The sequence below is a fragment of the Xenopus tropicalis genome, chromosome 10, assembly GCF_000004195.4.
Source record: "Xenopus tropicalis strain Nigerian chromosome 10, UCB_Xtro_10.0, whole genome shotgun sequence".
Classification (NCBI taxonomy): Eukaryota; Metazoa; Chordata; class Amphibia; order Anura; family Pipidae; genus Xenopus; species Xenopus tropicalis.
The window spans coordinates 19,655,391-19,674,078 of NC_030686.2; the positions used below are offsets into that span (position 1 = coordinate 19,655,391).

The 18,688-nt window shown below is 42.6% G+C and overlaps 2 protein-coding genes across 2 annotated transcripts; one reads left to right on the top strand and one right to left on the bottom strand.

The window, feature by feature from the left end:
• Positions 1–210: 210 nt before the first annotated feature.
• ube2c (ubiquitin conjugating enzyme E2 C) lies at positions 211–6,400 on the top strand. Its single transcript, NM_001101813.1, has 6 exons — positions 211–444; positions 3,659–3,686; positions 4,334–4,420; positions 4,744–4,948; positions 5,601–5,660; positions 6,225–6,400. Exons 1-6 carry the CDS (start codon positions 344–346, stop codon positions 6,281–6,283), a joined length of 540 nt encoding a protein of 179 aa, NP_001095283.1. The 5' UTR covers positions 211–343; the 3' UTR covers positions 6,284–6,400.
• Positions 6,401–13,539: 7,139 nt separating this feature from the next.
• On the bottom strand, positions 13,540–18,315 carry rgs9bpl (RGS9-1 anchoring protein R9AP like). The gene is given in 3 exon segments (NM_001011277.1): positions 13,540–14,413; positions 15,172–15,469; positions 18,248–18,315. Coding segments are annotated over 2 exon segments (798 nt in total). The 5' UTR covers positions 15,437–15,469; positions 18,248–18,315; the 3' UTR covers positions 13,540–13,880.
• Positions 18,316–18,688: the final 373 nt, after the last annotated feature.

An 18,688-nucleotide genomic window follows, 5' to 3' on the forward strand; every position in this document is an offset into this window, starting at 1 on the left:
GTATTATTTATTTATTTATTTATTTTGATAGGCAACGGAATTCTTCCAATCACAATAAAGCATAGCAGTCTACTTTAGCCAATCCCGTACCTTTGTTTAAAACGCCTACGCTTCCGACACCAAACTTGCCAGTCTCTGCGGAAACCGTTCTGTGAGCATTCCGATTGGTTAAATTAAATATTTAAGCGACGCTGATTGGACGCTTTGTGTAGAAGTTAAAAATTTCAAATAGAGGGCGGTAGGTTTAGTTACAGAATTAAGAGGAAGCGTCAAAGATCTCTGGGAGTGGAAGCCGGATACTCAGCAACGTTCAAGGCCCGGTTTTTGTCATTTTTACATACCGATGGCTTCACAGAATGTGGATCCAGCTGCGGCCAGCTCGGTGACTGCAAGGAAAGGACAAGAGTCGGGGACCTCGGCCGCCCGTGGCTCTGTGGGAAAGAGGTGAGGAGAGCCGGCTCTTGGGAACAATGGCCGCTGTGCTTATGGCGATGGCAGTGTAGCTGGATCTTGGCACACCCTCTGTATAATTCAGATGGGTCACTTGAGATATTTTGCTATCAAATTTTATTCAGCTTATAGCAGCTATATCTCTGTTTTCTAAACTTCATTCATTTTACGTATCTCTTCCACTGCTTAGTTACAATATACAGGTTTTCTCTACTCCCTTTAATATCCGCTACATTGTCTACAGTGTCACATCCTGTTTTTGGTCCAGATCTGTGGCTGCCATGGTTAGTAAATTGTTCTGATCCAGCTTGCAGTCAAATGAGTTTAGAGTTTAGTGTCAGTTCTAAAACCAGTCCAAAAGTCTGAAAGTAGCCCAAAAATAGGCCAAAATGTGCAAGTATATATGGGAAACATGCCTTTTTAAAGCGTATAATCACTACCCAGTTACTGGGAATGCTGATAATTCCCTGACCTCTGTGCCCAGTCCAGCTGGGAAGACTACAAAATTAGATTCCGAATGTTGCATTAACCCCAGACATGAGATACATATGGGTGTGCTGAACTACAACTCTCAGCAGTCCCAAGATATCCGGAGAGTTATATCTTAATGATCAACTGCAGAACTGCCCCCACATCACAGCAGAAAGTAATAGTACAATCACATACCCTATAGAGCAGGTTGCAGAATATACAGGTTGACCCTGAAAGAGCAAAAAGGAATACAAAACAGAGCCTCTATCTATACTGTCCAATTGCATGCTGGGTATTGTAGTTTTATATTAATCCTAACTGTAGATTAAGGCTCCAAAAAATAGCCCCAAACTGTTCCTTGGTGGGTTTGTACCTTGGAAACCTGCCAGGGCTTTAAATTGGTAGCCCAATTTTGCAGAAACACCAACCTGGCAACTCTGCTGCAAGTGTGGCCATTAAGGAAAGCACCATTGACTTGGGGAGGGGGGTAGGCAATATGTAAGACACCCCCACCCAATGGCTGTAATTGCTTAAAGCCTTAAACAAAGGTAGTGTTATTTTACATGCCATCCCAGGCAGACTTCAGCTGCTAATTTGGCCACTTCAGACCTAGTCTGTAGCTTATCTGCCTATGTATGGGGCCTTCAGACTGTCTGAAACTGGATCAGACATTGATAATGCACTGACTTGGTGTGCCATTCACTGGGGTGGGGGGGGGGGGTTGCAGTCATGGTCCTGTAGCCAGAGGGTGTTTGGGGTAAAGGATTCTGGTCTAAATCTAGAATAATAAAATCATATGTCTAAAGGTGGCCACACACCTTTTTGAGATGGGTCAGTCTATCGGACTGGACGACCTTTTGGCTAACAAAGTGTAGTATCGAAATGAGAAACACTTGGTCCTCTGGCCTTTAGGTTGTCAGGCGGAAGCTTGATGAAAGCAGAGGAGCTGTGTTCCCATAAGGGAATGCCTGACATATTTTAGTTGGGGACTTTGCACATGCACCTTCTGCTTAATTATGCTTAACTTAATTTGCCCTGGCAATTAGGACGGCGGGAGGCATTTTTCTTTTTGGCCGCCAGCTGGAGCCTTACCAAGGCAATCCATGGCATTGCACTCGCACACTTCAGCACCTGTCTTGTTTGATTTGTGCACCATGGATTGGTGTCATAGTCCTCTGGGTTTGACCCCAGGCCAAGACCTGATGGGTCTCACACTAGCTTCGGCAAAGGTGGACGTACCCGCCCATGCTGTTCATTGGTGAAAGCCTTGGACACATGAGCATTGGAGCCCAAGCCTTCACATAGGACTCACGCAATGAGTCAATATTATCATCAGCCTGGTGGAGCATGCACAGAAGAGGAACTGGAGATTTTGTTCATTAGAGTGCGTGTCACTGTTGACCTCCAGATTCCCTTCCCTGTATAAAACCATCAGCAAATGGCAACCTTAGTTTATGGTTGCTATAGCTGCCTGCTGATTGTGATTGCACCGATCTGCAATCTTTGTTTTCTCCAGTGATGGTTCTGTCTTCTCCCACTTCCCCAGCTGCCTGCTACTGCGCAGAAATGGCTAAATTGGCTAAATATTTAAGTTCATTTCTAGTATGTTATAGAAAGGCAAATTATAAGCAGCTTTTCAAGTGGTCTTCATTTATTTTTTTTTATAGCTTTTGCCTTCCAACTCTTTGCAGCTTTCAAATAGGGGTCACTGACCCCAGCAACCAAAAAACTATTGCTCTGTGAAGCTACAGTTTAATTGTTGTTGTCAGATTATATTTCTCTATTCAGGTGTTCTCCTTTTCAAATCAGTCTTTCATTCAAATCACACCCTGGCTGCTAAGGTAATTTGTATCCTAGCAACCAAATAGCTGCTGAAACTCCAAGCTGAAAAGCAAAAGCTGAAATAATCTACAAATTTGCAATTGGTCTTCATTTTTAATTCTCAGAATATTACTATCTACATTATACTTAAAGTTAACTCAAAGATGGACAGCTTCTTTAAGATGTAATGGAAGGCAATATGGTGGCCGCAAGTTCAGCTGGCCAGAATAGTTTAAAGCCCAAACAGGGATAAGGTATGTATTGTGTTTAAAAAAAAAAAAAAAAAACTTGGCTATTAGGTTGAGAAAATGTAGATCAAACCAATGGTGACTAGTTAGAGGGTTAACTTGTCCCTCTATGTGCAACAGAACCAATTGATAAATCTCCCCTATATTCATATAAAGCACATTAATACCAAGTGAAGCATAACATCTCAGCTGGTAGATATCCATTATTTACCCATATTGTCTATGACCATAATATTCCAATTCTAAATCACTTAGTCCTTTTGCCATTGCTATAATTTTATTAGCAAAATTACTCTTTGCCCCTTATTTTTACTACCAGTTACTTAAGGAAGCCTATCAATTATGTATACTTATTGTCAATAGCCATAAATATTGTACCGTGAGGCATCCATTATTTATTGCTGCTGTCCATAATGCTGCCTTTATCCCTCCATGGCGAATGCTAGCATCTGTCTCCATTATTTTGGGCTTAACAAGTAAGTTATTAACATTCAAAAAGCCTAATGTCTAGTGACTCTTCTTCCCTTCTGCCGGGATCTGCTGTTCTTAGAGGGCCATGCATGAAAAGATTGCCTGCCAAAGACTGCCACACCCATAGCAAATTCTTATTGTGAGTGTGATTTGTAGCAAAGCTTAAGTGCCCACCTATTTTCTTTCTTCTCTCGTAGGTTACAGCAGGAGCTGATGACCTTAATGGTGAGTGTAAACTTTATGTGCATACAATGAGGATAGTACTTGTGCTTTATACTTTTTAAAGGGAAATTCTGACTTACCAACCAAAGTTTTGTAAGAGCCACACACAACACCAAAACTCTTAATATATATCACTGTAATATGTTCCTTCAAAAAATGAATATAACTTTTATATGCTGAAAGCCATCTGCAAAACAGTTCCTTGCATCATTTGAAATCCTGGCAGGGGAGAAGGGACTAAAACATTGATGTTACAAATTGTAACAACTTTCCAAATTTTACAGACAGCATGTGGAAACTACATAATCCACAATGCATTGCACCGTGGCGTTCCTTTCCTTAATGACATGTTTGCAGGGAATTGTGGGATTTAGAGGATGCAGGCGGTGGAGAGTCAACTACTGTTTTATTTAAATCTCACATTTGTCTGCCAGATCATTAGGAGAACAGGGGGCAAGGCTTATGGAGCCATTCCAAACCATGTTACATTAAAATTCATGAAACTGCTGTGTTTTAAGTTGATCTATATTGCAAAGTTGCTTGAAATTGTTTACTTTTTAAAAAGCTTGTTTTGTATGGGTGGAATTCCCCTTTTAATAAGCTGTTGAGGGTTTTAGGAAACTTGATCTTGTATGTTTTTTCTCCCCTAGATGTCTGGGGATAAGGGAATTTCTGCATTCCCGGAGTCTGATAACCTATTTAAGTGGATTGGAACCATTGATGGCGCAGTCGGCACGGTAAGGCTTCATGACACATTTTGAAAGCTGCTGCCCTTTCAGGGACACCTGATCAAAACCCTTGCCTTCCTTAGTTGCTTTCCATGCATTCGCAGATGAAGCCCTGCCAAATGGTGATTGCCAAGGAATGTAGAAACAACTAATACCTACCAGGCAGAGGTAGTGTGCTGTAGACTTTGCACGCAATCCACAGTTCTTGCCTCTCATCAGCTGCTTTCCATTAATTTAAAAGTTAAAAGCAATGACTGAATTATCTTGTTGAGGTATATTAAGGAGTCTTATGTTGGATATTCTGCGCTAATAAAATTTCTCAATTTTTGTAGGTATATGAGAGCCTGCGCTATAAGCTGTCCCTGGAATTCCCTAGTGGCTACCCTTACAATGCTCCCACTGTGAAATTTGTTACACCATGCTTCCATCCAAATGTAGATAGTCATGGAAACATCTGTCTGGACATCCTGAAAGACAAATGGTCTGCACTTTATGATGTCCGAACAATTCTTCTCTCATTACAGAGCTTGCTGGGAGGTGAGTGAAACACCCTTTAGCCTATAATATATAGAACATTGTAGAATATCACTTATTCAACACCTGGACAAATCAAAAACATTGCTTACTTGAAACTGTTGTTTTCAGGCTTTATTACGGCATTGGTCTTCTGGAAAGATCATGCTTTAGCAAACCTTTGGATATAATGAAATAACTGGAGAAATGCATGCATGTTAAATATCACAAATGAATACACCTGAGGCATAGAGGGGGGCAAGCAATGATTGACAGCTTAGATATTTAAATACATTTTATAACAGGATGTGAGTTTTCATGTTTAATTTGCAATGGGCTTTTTTATAGAGCTTTTTGTGTGGGTGACAGGTCCCCTTTAAACATCCATTGGGAATGATGGTACCAGTCATTTGCATTTTCCACCACAACAAATTCTACCTGTATTGGTTCTGAGAACTGCATCAGGGTAATACTGTAGGACCACATGACACAATGTTCTTGGCTGCTGCTTTTCACACTGTTGCACACCCAGGCCAGGCTGTAGATAGGACCCAAAAGATCACAACATGAGAGTTCAGTATTTAGTAAATAGTGCTATTAGCCTGGGGTCTCTGGTACGTGGATTCACTGGTTGTGCCTAACATATTTTTTTTTTTTTTTTTTCTTCTCTCACCAGAGCCCAATAATGAGAGTCCCTTGAACCCATATGCAGCAGAACTGTGGCAGAATCAGACAGGTAAGTGCTGCCATTAGTCATAACCACCCCCATCTATCCTGCGACATTCGTGAAATATAATGAGCCCCATATTGGCCTGCACAAGGTGGCAAATATCTGCCTTTTGGTGACTTTGCCAAATGAGCAGATCTTTAAGTTGTGTGACTGCATGTACTCTACAACCTATTTGCAATATGCTTTATGGATAGAGTGGTGTGATTAGCACTGGAAGGGAGGCACTTCCCATACTAATGGTGGCCTTTACACCTTAAAATTACCCTCCGTTGATGATCAGGGCTGAATTGTAAGATATGGAGGCAGAAACAATTCAGCCCTAAATGCATATTTTGCTCGGGTGCCCAATCAATCTTTTGTCCTGCTGATTGGAGAGATGACCAACATCCAAAGCTTTTGTGATATTGGTAGTCTCGTCAATCAACCATACACACGACAAACACGGTTTTGTACAATATCTGTGCGTGTATGGCCAGCTTAAGTATTCAGTTCAGTATTTTGGAACAGTTGCTGCAGTAGATGTATTGGGATGGTGTACATGGCTTTGACGCTGTACTTTATTTTTTCCAGCTTACAAGAAGCATCTCCACGAGCAGTACCAGAAGCAAGTCCGAGAAAAAGACATCTGACCACCCCCTCCCCCCACACCCTTTCCTATTCCATTTGCATGTTGTGTGCTGTACATGTATGCTGTAATATATGCTTAACTTAACAGAAGTTTGTACAAATAAAGCTGTTTTATCGTTTTGCTGTGTGGTTAAAATCGTGCGTGGTGCATACTAGGAATACAAGTAATCTTAAATTTTGGGATAGTCCTTAAGATAGCCACACACTTTTCTCTGCCCAATTGGCTACCCTTGTACCGTGCCAAACTGGGCTGCTTTCTGGGCAGATACCAGTTATGTTCATAAGTGTTAGGAGTGGCAACTGGGGTGGTATTTTATTTTTTGTGCTGCTAATGTATGTATAATTTTATTTATAAAGCACCACAAGCGCTGTACAGTCTTATAGAATACTAATCCTTGTTTCATGTAACTCAAACATATAATATAACAGCATTCTCAGGACTTCTGGAAAATTTCTAGAAAAGCTTTATTCAATGTTTAATTTCAAACATGAGACTTCATTAAGGCTCATGTTTGAGCTGAAATGTTGACTAAAGCTTTTCTAGAATCTTAAGTCCTGACAATGCTATGTTTTTTTTTTTTCGTGTGTGACCATACCGGAGTAAAAAGCAAACAGAGAAAGCTTCTAAAGTTGAAGATAGCAACTGCCATTTTCAGTAGCTTTCTAGCTGCAGATTCTGGCCCAGGGGATTTTTCTGAGATGGAGTCAGACACCAGAACAACATGTGTATAAAATAAGACACCAGAAATCCTGTGTTTCCTTTGATTGAGGACAGCATTTCTGTGAGTTCTTATGGCTGTATTTACTTAGACCTTTCTGATAAAGCTTACTTAATTTTTACCTTTCCTCCTCCTCTAATTGACATGCGCCTAAAGAAAAGATCCTGGTGGGATATGTACATATAAATGGAATGTGCTTCCTGTGATAAGAATTCACTATATTATAAATAAACATGGGGGAGCCAGAGCTGGAGGAACTTAAAAATCCTCTTTAACAGATTGATTAGTGAAAGCAGATCTAGGATCCAGTTTGGTTCCCACAACAACAGACCCTGGCACCAATATGGAAGGGAATGTTTGCAGTGTAAACAATGTTCCTATGTCATTAAAACCTTGTGTTTTACACCCCCTTACTTGGGAAGAATATATGAGATTAATGGTTATTACATCTTTCATCTTTGTCTCAGACCATGTGGCTTACCTCATAAAGTGCTCTTGTGTGTTACTGTGTGTAGGGGAGATTAGTCGCGCCACAACAAATTTCTAAATCGCCAGTGGGATGGAATAAGCGGCACCGCAATTTGCTGAAGTTGCCTTGAGAGGAAACTTCAGCGCCGCGTATGCAATCCCAGCGGTGATTTAAATTCTAGCCGGTGGGATGGCATAGCGGGGAGATTAGTTGCCCGTGGCAATGGAGATTTGTTGTGGCCCTAAAGGGGTTGATCACCTTTGAGTTAAATTTTAGTGTGATGTTAGAGAGTGATATTCTGAGACACTTTGTAATTGGTCTTCATTTTGTATTTGTAGTTTTTTAGTTCATTTTAATTCAGGGGCTATTTGTTTGCTAGGGTCCAAGTTACCTTAGCAACCATGGAGTGGTATGGATGAGAGACTGGTATATGAACAGGAGAGGACCTGAATATAAATGTGTTATAAAGTAACAAAACTGTAGCCTTACAGAGCAACAGCTTTTTGACTGCTGCGGTCAGTAACCCCCATTTAAAAACTGAGTTTGGAAGAAGGCAGCAAATCAAAAAGTATAACATAAATAATGAAGACCAATTGAAAAGTTGCTTTGAACTGGATGCTCTATAACAGTGCTGTCCAACTGGCGGCCTGCGACCCCCCTCTGTGTGGCCCCCCACCTGTCTGGCTGCTTTGATGGCTTACCTTTGAGTAAGCATTAAATGGTATCAGTACTGAGATTAACTGGCCCCCTGCATGGTTCTCACCTCAGATTCAGGCTGTAATCCATCTGTATTGTTTAAAAATGTAATCCCCTATGTTTTTCACACCTTTTAGTTTCTGCATTGTTCAACCCCTGCAGTGTTTACACCTCAGGCTCAGACTGTAGTCACTCCCATTGTTCACTTCTTCACACCTCAGACATAGGTACTGTAGGCAGAGTATGGCACATACAGCCAGCATAGGGCAGGTAGAGTATGGCACACACAGGCAGCATAGGTCAGGGTGGGTATGGCACACAGGAAGGGTAGGGCAGGCAGAGTATGGCACACACAGGCAGCATAGGGCAGGCAGAGTATGGCGCACGCAGGAAGGGTAGGGCAGGCAGAGTATGGCACACACAGTAAGGGTAGGGCAGGCAGAGTATGGCACACACAGTAAGGGTAGGGCAGGCAGAGTATGGCACACACAGGAAGGGTAGGGCAGGCAGAGTATGGCACACACAGGAAGGGTAGGGCAGGCAGAGTATGGCACACACAGGAAGGGTAGGGCAGGCAGAGTATGGCACACACAGGAAGGGTAGGGCAGGCAGAGTATGGCACACACAGTCAGGGTAGGGCAGGCAGAGTATGGCACACACAGGCAGGTTAGGACAGGCACAGTATGGCACACACAGACAGCATAGGACAGGCAGAGTGCTGCCTGTGTGTGCCATACTCTGCTTGCCCTATGCTGCTTGTGGGAGGTGAACCTGGCAGGGGTTTGTTGTGGGAGTTTGTTAGCAGTTGGAAATAGCCATTAAATGGTCCCAAAGGTGTGTAATTATGTACTGGGGGTTGCTCTGCTATCCACAGGGGAGGAGGAGGCATATGAAATTTAAGGGTATATCTTAATATGACATAATTCTTTCACATATGAATGATGGTTGATATCCCCACAGTAAGGACCAAGCATTTGGGATTTTGCTGTGCTACCACCATTGTGATAAAATGGGTGTGGTTTGAAGTGGGTGTGGTTTCAAAAAGGGGAGTGGTCAAAACTGGCTTCCATTAGCGGCCCTCCACCATGTATGCTAGAGAAATTTCGGCCCTCTGCACCGTAGAAGTTGGACAGCACTGCTCTATAATATACCAGAAGTTAACTTACAGATGAACCACCCCTTTAAACAATTAAACCAACCATCATAAATTTACGATAAGAACTAATAATCCGAGATTACCTGTACCAGTTCATTTCCAGAAATACAAACACTATATTGAATCTCTCTGGTCTTTGCCCCCATTGAAAGTGGGGGTAACAGGCTTTTTTGGATACAAAATTTACAAGCTCTTGAACCAAAGGGGATGAATTAGGAATATGATTTAACTGCATTTTTATAAAGGTTTATTGTATATGTTGCTGTGTGAAAGAGTGGGATATTAATATTAAACAAGTGTTTCATATTAAGTTCAAAGTTGTAAATGTTGTTGCAGGCATCTGGTTGGGATGTGTAAATATATGTGAGACTTTTGAGACTACAGATAAGACTATTATATAAGATACATACATGGATCATAGATTGTTTGGAGATATCTACATATGAGTGGTTAATCGACTATGCTAAATTAGGGGGTGGGATAGAGGGTGGAGTGAGACATGCAGTATCCTAAAACTGATTATGTGGCCCCCAGCTATTCATTATGTGCCCACCAAAGGGTGGTTGTGGCCGCAGGAAAGATTTTCCTTAGAATAATGAATGTGTTATGTTCGCATAGTATCATAGTTTTTCCATGGGGGGGGGGGGGTGCAGATTTAGAGAGCTGCAAATCTATTATCCTGAAATAGAAGATTTTATATAAAATATTTCTAGAAAAAACTGCTTTTGAGACTACAGATCCACCATAAAGGATGATTTAATAGACAGGAGCCACTTTTGGCACAATCACCAGCATATGAATAAAAATTCAGCCGCGGGATTTCTTGTTTGTTATGGGTTCTCTGTGTGTGACCATGTCTAAAATGGGTATGCTGTAGACTGAGCTTATTAATTTGCAGCCATGTACCATGCATCTAACCTAATTAATAAATAGCCATGCAGGATGTATATTTAATATGTGGCTGGTATTAAAGGAGTGAGGTGGTGACCAAAACTCATAATGCACTGCATAGTTAACCCTAGAGTTGCTCTGTGGCAGATGAGAGTCTGTTGATACAAGGAAGGTTATACATATGGAAGCTGCAATAAGCCAGGCAAAGGCTTGGAGTTGGAGGTCATGAGGGTTTTTCTACTCATGGACATTTTTCCTTGTTGCCCCTGAAAAATTGCTTTACAAAACCCAAAATCAGCTTTCCATGAAAGGGGTTGTTCACTTTCGGGTAAACTTCTAGTAAGTTATAGAATGGCCAATTCTTTTCTTATCTGGTCTTCAGTTTTTATAGTTTTTAAATAATTTGCCTTCTTGTGTTTGCCTCTATCCAGCTTTAAAATAGGAGTCACTGAACCAGGCAGCCTATAAATAATTGCTCTTTGAGCCTACAATTGTATTGTTAAAAGGGTAACTCTGGCTACCAAACCAACACATAAACCCCATATATACCTATCACTGTAATCTGTTACAGTTATGAATAAATACCATTTTTATATGCTGAAATCCAACTACAAAACAGTTCTCTTTCTGCATCATTTGAAATCTCGGGGAGGAGGAACTAAAACACTGATGTTACAAATTGTATGTGTGCAGGGAACTGTGGGATTTGGAGGATGCAGGCTAAAGTCAGGCTGAGGACGACTACTGTCGTTTTGAGTCTCCTGATCAGCAGGAGAGCAGGAGGCCAGGCGTGGGTAACTGTTCCAAACCATATTATTACATTAAAAATGAAAAAAAAAACGCATCTATTTTTTAATTGATTTGTATTGCAAAGTTGCTTGAAATTACGGATCAAAAGGCTTGTGTTTGGGTGGAGTTCCCCTTTAATGTAAAAGTTAACAGCAGTTCAAATCTGCTTCGACTCTTGTCATCCAGCAAATAAGTTATATATTTCTGGGCAATATAAAATCTGCCTATTTCAGTGTATCATCTGCACTTCTAAGCAGTCATGGCTTTCATAAGCCTCATTAGCAGATTTCACTTTGGGGGTCAATTAGAAACAGAAAATGATGCAGGAGTTTATATTAGGCAGCAGAGTGTGTGGCAGTGCCATTTAAAGCATCCCAGGGGAATGGGACTTGTACTTGCCATTATAATAAGTGAGAAGATCATTTAGCGATATGCACACCAGGGAATATTGGTGGAAATGTACTTGTACAGGTTGTGGCCCTGCTCTGATTCAGCACTGCTTAATTGTGTTGGGTTGAAAACCCCAACATACTGTTCTTCAACTTTGGCTTATTCTTCCGCTTCTTATTCTTCTTCCGCTTCTTATTCTTAGCGCCCCCCATTTTCTAAACGCTACTCCTCCTACAGTTTTAGGGGTACAACACCCAAACTCCCCACACTTCTTCGCCCTATAGCGGAGCAGGTTGCTTGTGCTTTTCTAAGGGATCCCGCCCCCCGTCTTTTTGTGGCATCGCTCCGAACCCCCAATTTTTCCATTGACTTTGACAGGGAAGATTTTCAAACGGCTGCCGCACTTACAGCTTTGAAGCTACAGCCCCCAAGCTTGAATAAAATAATCATGGGGTCACCCGAATGAAACAGCGACATTTGTTGGATGACCCCAATGTGGGAGGGGGCAACAACAGCCAATCAAATTTCACCCATTGACTTTAATGGGGAAATTGAAACTGCTGCCAATCTTACAGCTTTGAGGCTACACTCCCCAAACTTGAATCACATAGTCATGGAGTCAGCCTGAATGAAAATATGATGATTGCTGGAAGCCCAACAGCCAATCAGATTTTAGGCGGATTAGATTAGATTAGATCAGATTAGGCGGAAATTGAACCTGCTGCCATTCTCACAGTAATAACGCCGGGGTCTCCAAATTTTTTACACTTGGTCACTAGGGGACTGCAGTTTTAGTTTTGAAAAGTGGGCGGAGCCACCAACAGCCAATCAAATTTCACCTATTGATTTTTATTGGTTTGATGCCAGAGTTTCCAAACTTCGCATAGTCAGTCACTGGGTGACTACGCATTCAAATATTTTTTTTTAAAAAAAAACCTCAAAGTGGGAGGGGCCAACAACAGCCAATCAAATTTTACCCATTGACTTTCATGGAAAAATTGAAACTGCTGCCACACTTACACCTTTGAGGCTACATTCCCCAAATTTGAATCACATAGTTATGGGGTCAGCCTGAATGAAAATATGATGATTGTTGGATGCCCAAAAGTGGGCGGAGCTGTGAACAGCCAATTAAATTTTACCTATTGACTTTGCGGAAATCCAACCTGCTGCCATTCTCACAGTAATAACACCAGGTTCCCCAAACTTTGCATGGTTAGGCACCAGGTAACTGTGGTTCAAGGTTAGAAAAAGTGGGCGGAGCCAACAACAGCCAATTAGAGTTTACCTATTGACTTTCAATGGGGAAATTCAATCTGCTGCCAGTCTCACAGTAATAACCCCAGGGTCCCCAATCTTTTCACAGTTGGTCACTAGGAGACTGCAGTTTTAGTTTTGGGAAAGTGGGCGGGGCCACCAAAAGCCAATCAGATTTCACCTATTGAATTTTATTGGTTTGATGCCAGGGTTCGCAAAATTTGCACAGTCACTGAGTGACTTCGTACTCAAGGTTAGAAAAAGTGGGCGGGGCCGCCAAAAGCCAATCACATTTCTTTCATTGTTTTCAGTGGGAAAATTTTAACTGTTCCCATTCTCACATGTTTAATGTCAGGGTCCCCAAACATATATATATAGAAACAAAGTGCCAGGAAGCTGCACACCATGAGAGACAATGGATACCTGGGTGCCAGTGCAGAAACAATAATACAGGCATGAAGTGACGGCACTCACAGGATTTTCACACAGGAGTCACAGGATCAAATAGATGAGAGGTTTTTTATTTGGACCAACGTTTCAGTTCTGAAACATTGGTCCTGCAACAATAAGCAAAAATTTGGTCTTAAAGGTAAATTCACCTTCACACCTTTAGACCCCAGTCAACTTTCTCTCTATAACAGTAACCATCCAGGCCATCTTGGATTTTGTTAGAAATGTCATTGCACATGCTCAGTGATCTCTCAGTGAATGTTAAGAAGCTAAGCTTAGGGAAGCTAAAGGGCTGTGGTTGGTACAGAACCTCAACACATAATGCGCAGCATTTCTACCCTACTTCTTTGTCAAGATTTAGTCCTCCTTTAAAAAGAAGTTAAGAATTAGTATTATCTAGTATTTGTACAAGAATCTTATTGGACAAACAAGGTAAGAGTATCAGATACCTGTAGATAATTTATTTATAACTTGTCTTCTACAGCACAACCCATTTCATCCACCACGCATTTATAAATATTTTAATGGTTTAAGCAGTAGTCCACAGGTTATCTGAACAATGTGCATGCTGTATTCCGACTACTGTAGTAACTTTCTGAACTCTTTGGTCTATGATTCTTACTCATAAGAACAGGACAGACAGAGAGGCATCCTGAGGTCAGACGGCATGACAGCTGAAGACATCAGAGGATATATCATGAGTAGATTGTGGTTTCTTGACTCACTTATTGCTTCCACCCTCATTAAAGACTATTATTTCAGAGCTGAAACCATTGCCCATGTTATGAAACCATACAAAGAGGCCCAGGCAGAGACTGGCCATGAGCACAGCAACCCCTGCTGGTAATGTCCTCTCCTGCCAGGATCTCATTATCTGAACACTCATCTAAATCACATGTGGAAGCAACTTCTGCCCAGGCCTCTTCTGTGGCCTCCACTGTCCAGATAGGGATACTGACTTTCATCTGCATGTCATGCAACATTCTCTCCATGTGTTCGATCTGCCCAGCGAGGTCTGGAGAGCAGGGTCTCTCTGTTCGCTGCTGGTTCTCGTGCATTCTGCTGCTGCTGGGTGACTTAATGTTCCTAGCCCTGTAGGCCACCTCAGAGGTCTTGCCAATCACCCCTGTGTTCACAAGTCTCTTGCGCCGACCATGAAGTGGGAAAAGCTGGCAAAGGTGGTGGGCTTTGCACAAATCCTGCTGGAAGAACTCAAGCGTTGAAAGGAAGAGAACCCAAATGCGTTCCAGCTCAACGCGGTCTTCTTGGCTAACCCCCTCATTCATTAGCAAGACCATCAGCGTATTGCTCAGATCTACAGTAAGCACAATTGTGAAATTTAAAGATATGTAGAACTGCATGGAACACGACTTAGAATTAACTTTTTCTTGGATAGATAATGGAGATCTACAAATCACATGCACCCGCTATACCCAACCAGCTACAGCTCCTCTTGTGCACCTGTTCTCTATAATAGGCTACATCTCATCTTGTACCTGAACTATCCAACAAGCTCCAACAACTTTCAGGCACCTGTTCTCTATAACAGGCTACATCTCATGTTGTACCTGCACTATCTCCTCCAGCAAACTCCAGCTCATCTTAACCAACTGCTCAGCACAACAAGCTCCAATTTTTATTACAAGCTTATGTGCCTGCTCTATGAAACCTCTCATCTCCTCTCATGCACATGGTCTACCAACAAACGCCACTTCATTTTGTGCACTTGCTTTAACTGACAAGCACCATCCCCTCTCATGCACATTGTCTACCCAATGAACTCCAAGTCATTTCATGCACCTGCTTTCTCTGACAAGCTCCATCCCCTCTCGTGCACATGGTCTACCCAATGAGATCCATTTCATTTTATTTACCTGTTTTATCTTAAAAGCTCAATCTCCTTTCATTCACATGGTCTACCCGACAAGCACCATTTTTTATTTTGTGCATCTGCTTTCTCTGACAAGCTCTGTCTCCTTTTATTTACATGGTCTGCCCAACAAACTCCATTTTATTTTGTGCACCTGAAAAGTTCCATCTCCTCTCCTTCTACTTACTGGCCAAGTTACTTACCAGTGCTCAGATCGAATGCCTTCTTTCTGCTCTCCTCCAATTCCTCCCTCAGTCGAGTACAGTCGGATGTGCCTCCAACACACAGCACCAGTTGGCGGTAGCAGGCAGTCACTTTGTTGAGGGAGCTGTGCATTTTCTTACAGTCTGACACTGCCCCTTGGCTGCTGTCTTCTGCTGCATGTCCCCTTTTTCCACGTAATGTTAAAGTCCGGGAGTTGGGGTGCAGCATATTTGGTCCTGCACTGGAAACTTCGGGAGCAGCCATGCTGAGTTCAGGACCAAATTACAGGCAGGGCACCTGGGTAGGAAGTAGGAAGATTCATTATAAGCTGTTTGCCCATGGTGTGTAGCAATTATGCACTCTAAAGTGAACCCTCTCCCTTTCTGTTGCAAATAATTGCAGTTCAGGGAATGGAAAATGCTTGGTCTTAACAATCTTAATTATTTAAAGGTAATATGTTTTTAAATAACTAAAGAAAATGTCTTTCCAAGCAACTTTCCAATATGCATTAACTAAAAAATGGACTGTCAATGGACTTTGAAGGGGTAGTTTACCTTTAACTTAAATTTTAGTACGATGTAGACAGTTATATGTTTAGACAATTCACAATTAGTCTTAATTTTTTGTGAATTTTTTCTCCCTCTTTTGTATTTTTTCGTTCTTCCAGTGTCGAATTTCAGCAGCTATCTGGTTGCAAGGGTCCAATTTACCCTGGCAACCGGGCAGTGGCATTAATATGAGACTGGATTATGTATAGAAAGGGGAAGTAAATAATAAGTAACAAAAAATTTTAGCTTCACAAAGTGTGTGCCCCGCACCCCACCCCCCACCTTGACTTGAGGGTTTCTTGGACCAAAAAGCACCATGCGACAGTTGCAGCCCTATGCCCTAGATCAGTGATCCCCAACCAGTGACTCGGGGGCAACATGTTGCTCCCCAACCCCTTGGATGTTGCTCTCAGTGCCCCCAAACCAGGTAGTTATTTTTGAATTCCTAACATGGGGGCAAGTTTTGGTTGAATAAAAACAATATTTACTACCAAATAAAGCCCCCTGTAAGCTGATAGTGTGCATAGAGGCTGCCTAATAGCCAATCACAGCCCTTATTTGGCACCTCCATTAACTTTTATGGTGCTTGTGTTGTTCCCCAAGTCATTTCACATTTGTTCTGGCTCACGAGTAAAAAAGGTTGGGGATCCCTGCCCTAGATATCTGCAGTTAGCCTGGAGAGGCACAGGGAAAGGCATTTAAAAAAAACTCAAAATCACTCAGTATGTTAGCACAGTATGTTACAGTATGGCACAGTATGTTATTAATTACAATAAGCTCTCTGATGTCTTCTTTACCAGTAGATCCTTCCAGGGTACAAAAACCATTTAAAACAGATTGAGAAATAAGCAGCGTCGGACTGGGAACCCAGGGGCCCACCAGAAAACCTTAGCTCATGGGCCCGCTTTCCAAATTATTTTTCCTCCTTTCCTCACTCAACCTCTTTATTATCCTAGTCTCTTTTATTTACATGCTAGCATCTATTCTTCCATCTATTTCTCATCTTTCTTTCCACAAATAGGGGATGACCATGAAACAGGCCAAATAGTCAGAAGCCCACCGGGAGTTTTCCTGGTATACTGGTGGGCCAGTCCGACACTGGAAATAAGGGGTCATTTACTTAGCTCCAGGGCACAAATGTGTGCCCCTTAGTGCTCACTAAATAAAGTCCATAGTGAGGAGCAGAACCACAGTTGAATTCTGTCCTTACTTTCTACCATAGGGCAGGCAGTTAGAATAGGGCTCCATTGCAGCCTGTGCCTCCTGCCTCTCCCTGACTTGTGCATCTGCTGCTCCCTAACTTGCTTGTCTGTAAGGGCAGAAAATAATTTCTTCTCATAAGGCAAATTAGTCAGCTATAGTTTATTACAGAATAAGCTAATATCCAGTATAAATTATTTTAGTGGAAGACTTTTTTTGGTATTATTCCCACAGGTGATTACTGGGCAATGCAGTATAGTTAAGGGCCCCAATCAGTCAGCCTTTAGAGGGGTTCCTCATTCTGACCAGCATTAAAGCTGCACATTTCCTATCTGCTTATTAGCACAGTGGGCTAATATCTCTTTTTTACCTCTGAGCTTTGAATGGAGATGTCCACAAAACATGAACAGTACTAAGCGAAGTGGTGAAACCTTTTAAATGGAAAATGTCCTACCAAGGGATACAGCCCTCTGATGTTAGACTAGAAATTAGCAATCCTTCCACAGGTCACAGCCTCCTATACTGGCAACCAATGGGTTTCCCTGCCCCCTGCTCTCTAGACTGGCAGCAACCTATCAATGGTTCAGCACCCTGTCCCCACAATGGGGTACAGCTGTGTTCTTCAGACTGCAAATATCCTATTATGGGGTATAGCCTACACAAGGGGTACAGCCCCCGATCTCTCTTCCCCTGTCCTCTATTGTCTATTGCCTATGCAAACAGCACCCTGCCCACTAGCCTGACAATATCCCATTCTCTGCAGAATGCCAGTGTCCCACATAGGACTGGCAATGAAACCCTGGGGGAGTGCAGGAGTGCATCTATAGAGGGAGCAGACCCTGCAACTGCAGTGGTCCAGAAGGGGGGAAGAATGTCATTATCTAGACATAAAAAAACGTTATCCCCAAAGTTTAATGGGGCCCTAAAATGATTTCCCAGTGGATGTCAACAGTTTTTATTTATGCCAATGCCGTGGGATAAAGACTATTTCCCTGTACAACTGCAATAGCTGCAAAGTGATTAGCCAAGGCTCACGCCTGACAATATTCATATAGTCGCACAGACTGGCATCCTGTAGGCTGGCACTATTCTACAAGTGGTACAGGCCCCTGTCCTTAGCCTGGCAGTATCTTTAGAACAATTACAGATGCTGTCCCTAGACAGGCATAATACTCTTGACAGTCACTAAAACCCCATTTCTTTCATACAAAAAACAACAGGATAACAGGCTGGCGATAATACAACGCTCCTACCCCACCATATTAGGCTGCAGCACCCACCCCATAGCCGTATTACTTATTCTCACAAACAATCCGTGCCAACTTACCTGCCCCTTTGCCCGTCTGCCAGCGGAGCCCACCAATATCATGTCCACTATAGCAGCCGCGATGTCTCACGGCGATTGGAGCAGGGAGAGGAGTCGCGGCCGGTATAGATGCAGCTCAGCGCCAGTTTAATAGGATAATGGCAGGAAGCAGCTGTTGTGCCGATTAAAGTCTCATAGAGCCGGATTCCCCCGGGGAGCGCTTTCCCTACTGTGGGAAACACTTATCGGAAATGTAAATGTGCGCCTTTCCTGCGCCCTCCCCATTCTCCCCCCCCCCCCCCCCCCCCCAGTTACGTGTAGAAATCGCTCCCTCCCCCTAACAAGGCATAGTCCCTCCAGTCGGCCGACCTGCCCCTTAATAAGCGATTTCCTCCCTGCTGCTGTCACTCGCCCATGACCGCTGAACAGCTACAGAGAGGCTGACTGGGTATCACGGAGCGC

Coding starts and splice junctions, on each gene's coding strand:
- ube2c (NM_001101813.1), top strand. CDS start 344: ATGGCTTCACAGAATGTGGATCCAGCTGCGGCCAGCTCGGTGACTGCA. Junction 3,687..4,333: donor AGGAGCTGATGACCTTAATG/GTGAGTGTAAAC, acceptor TTTCTCCCCTAG/ATGTCTGGGGATAAGGGAAT. Junction 4,421..4,743: donor TTGATGGCGCAGTCGGCACG/GTAAGGCTTCAT, acceptor CAATTTTTGTAG/GTATATGAGAGCCTGCGCTA.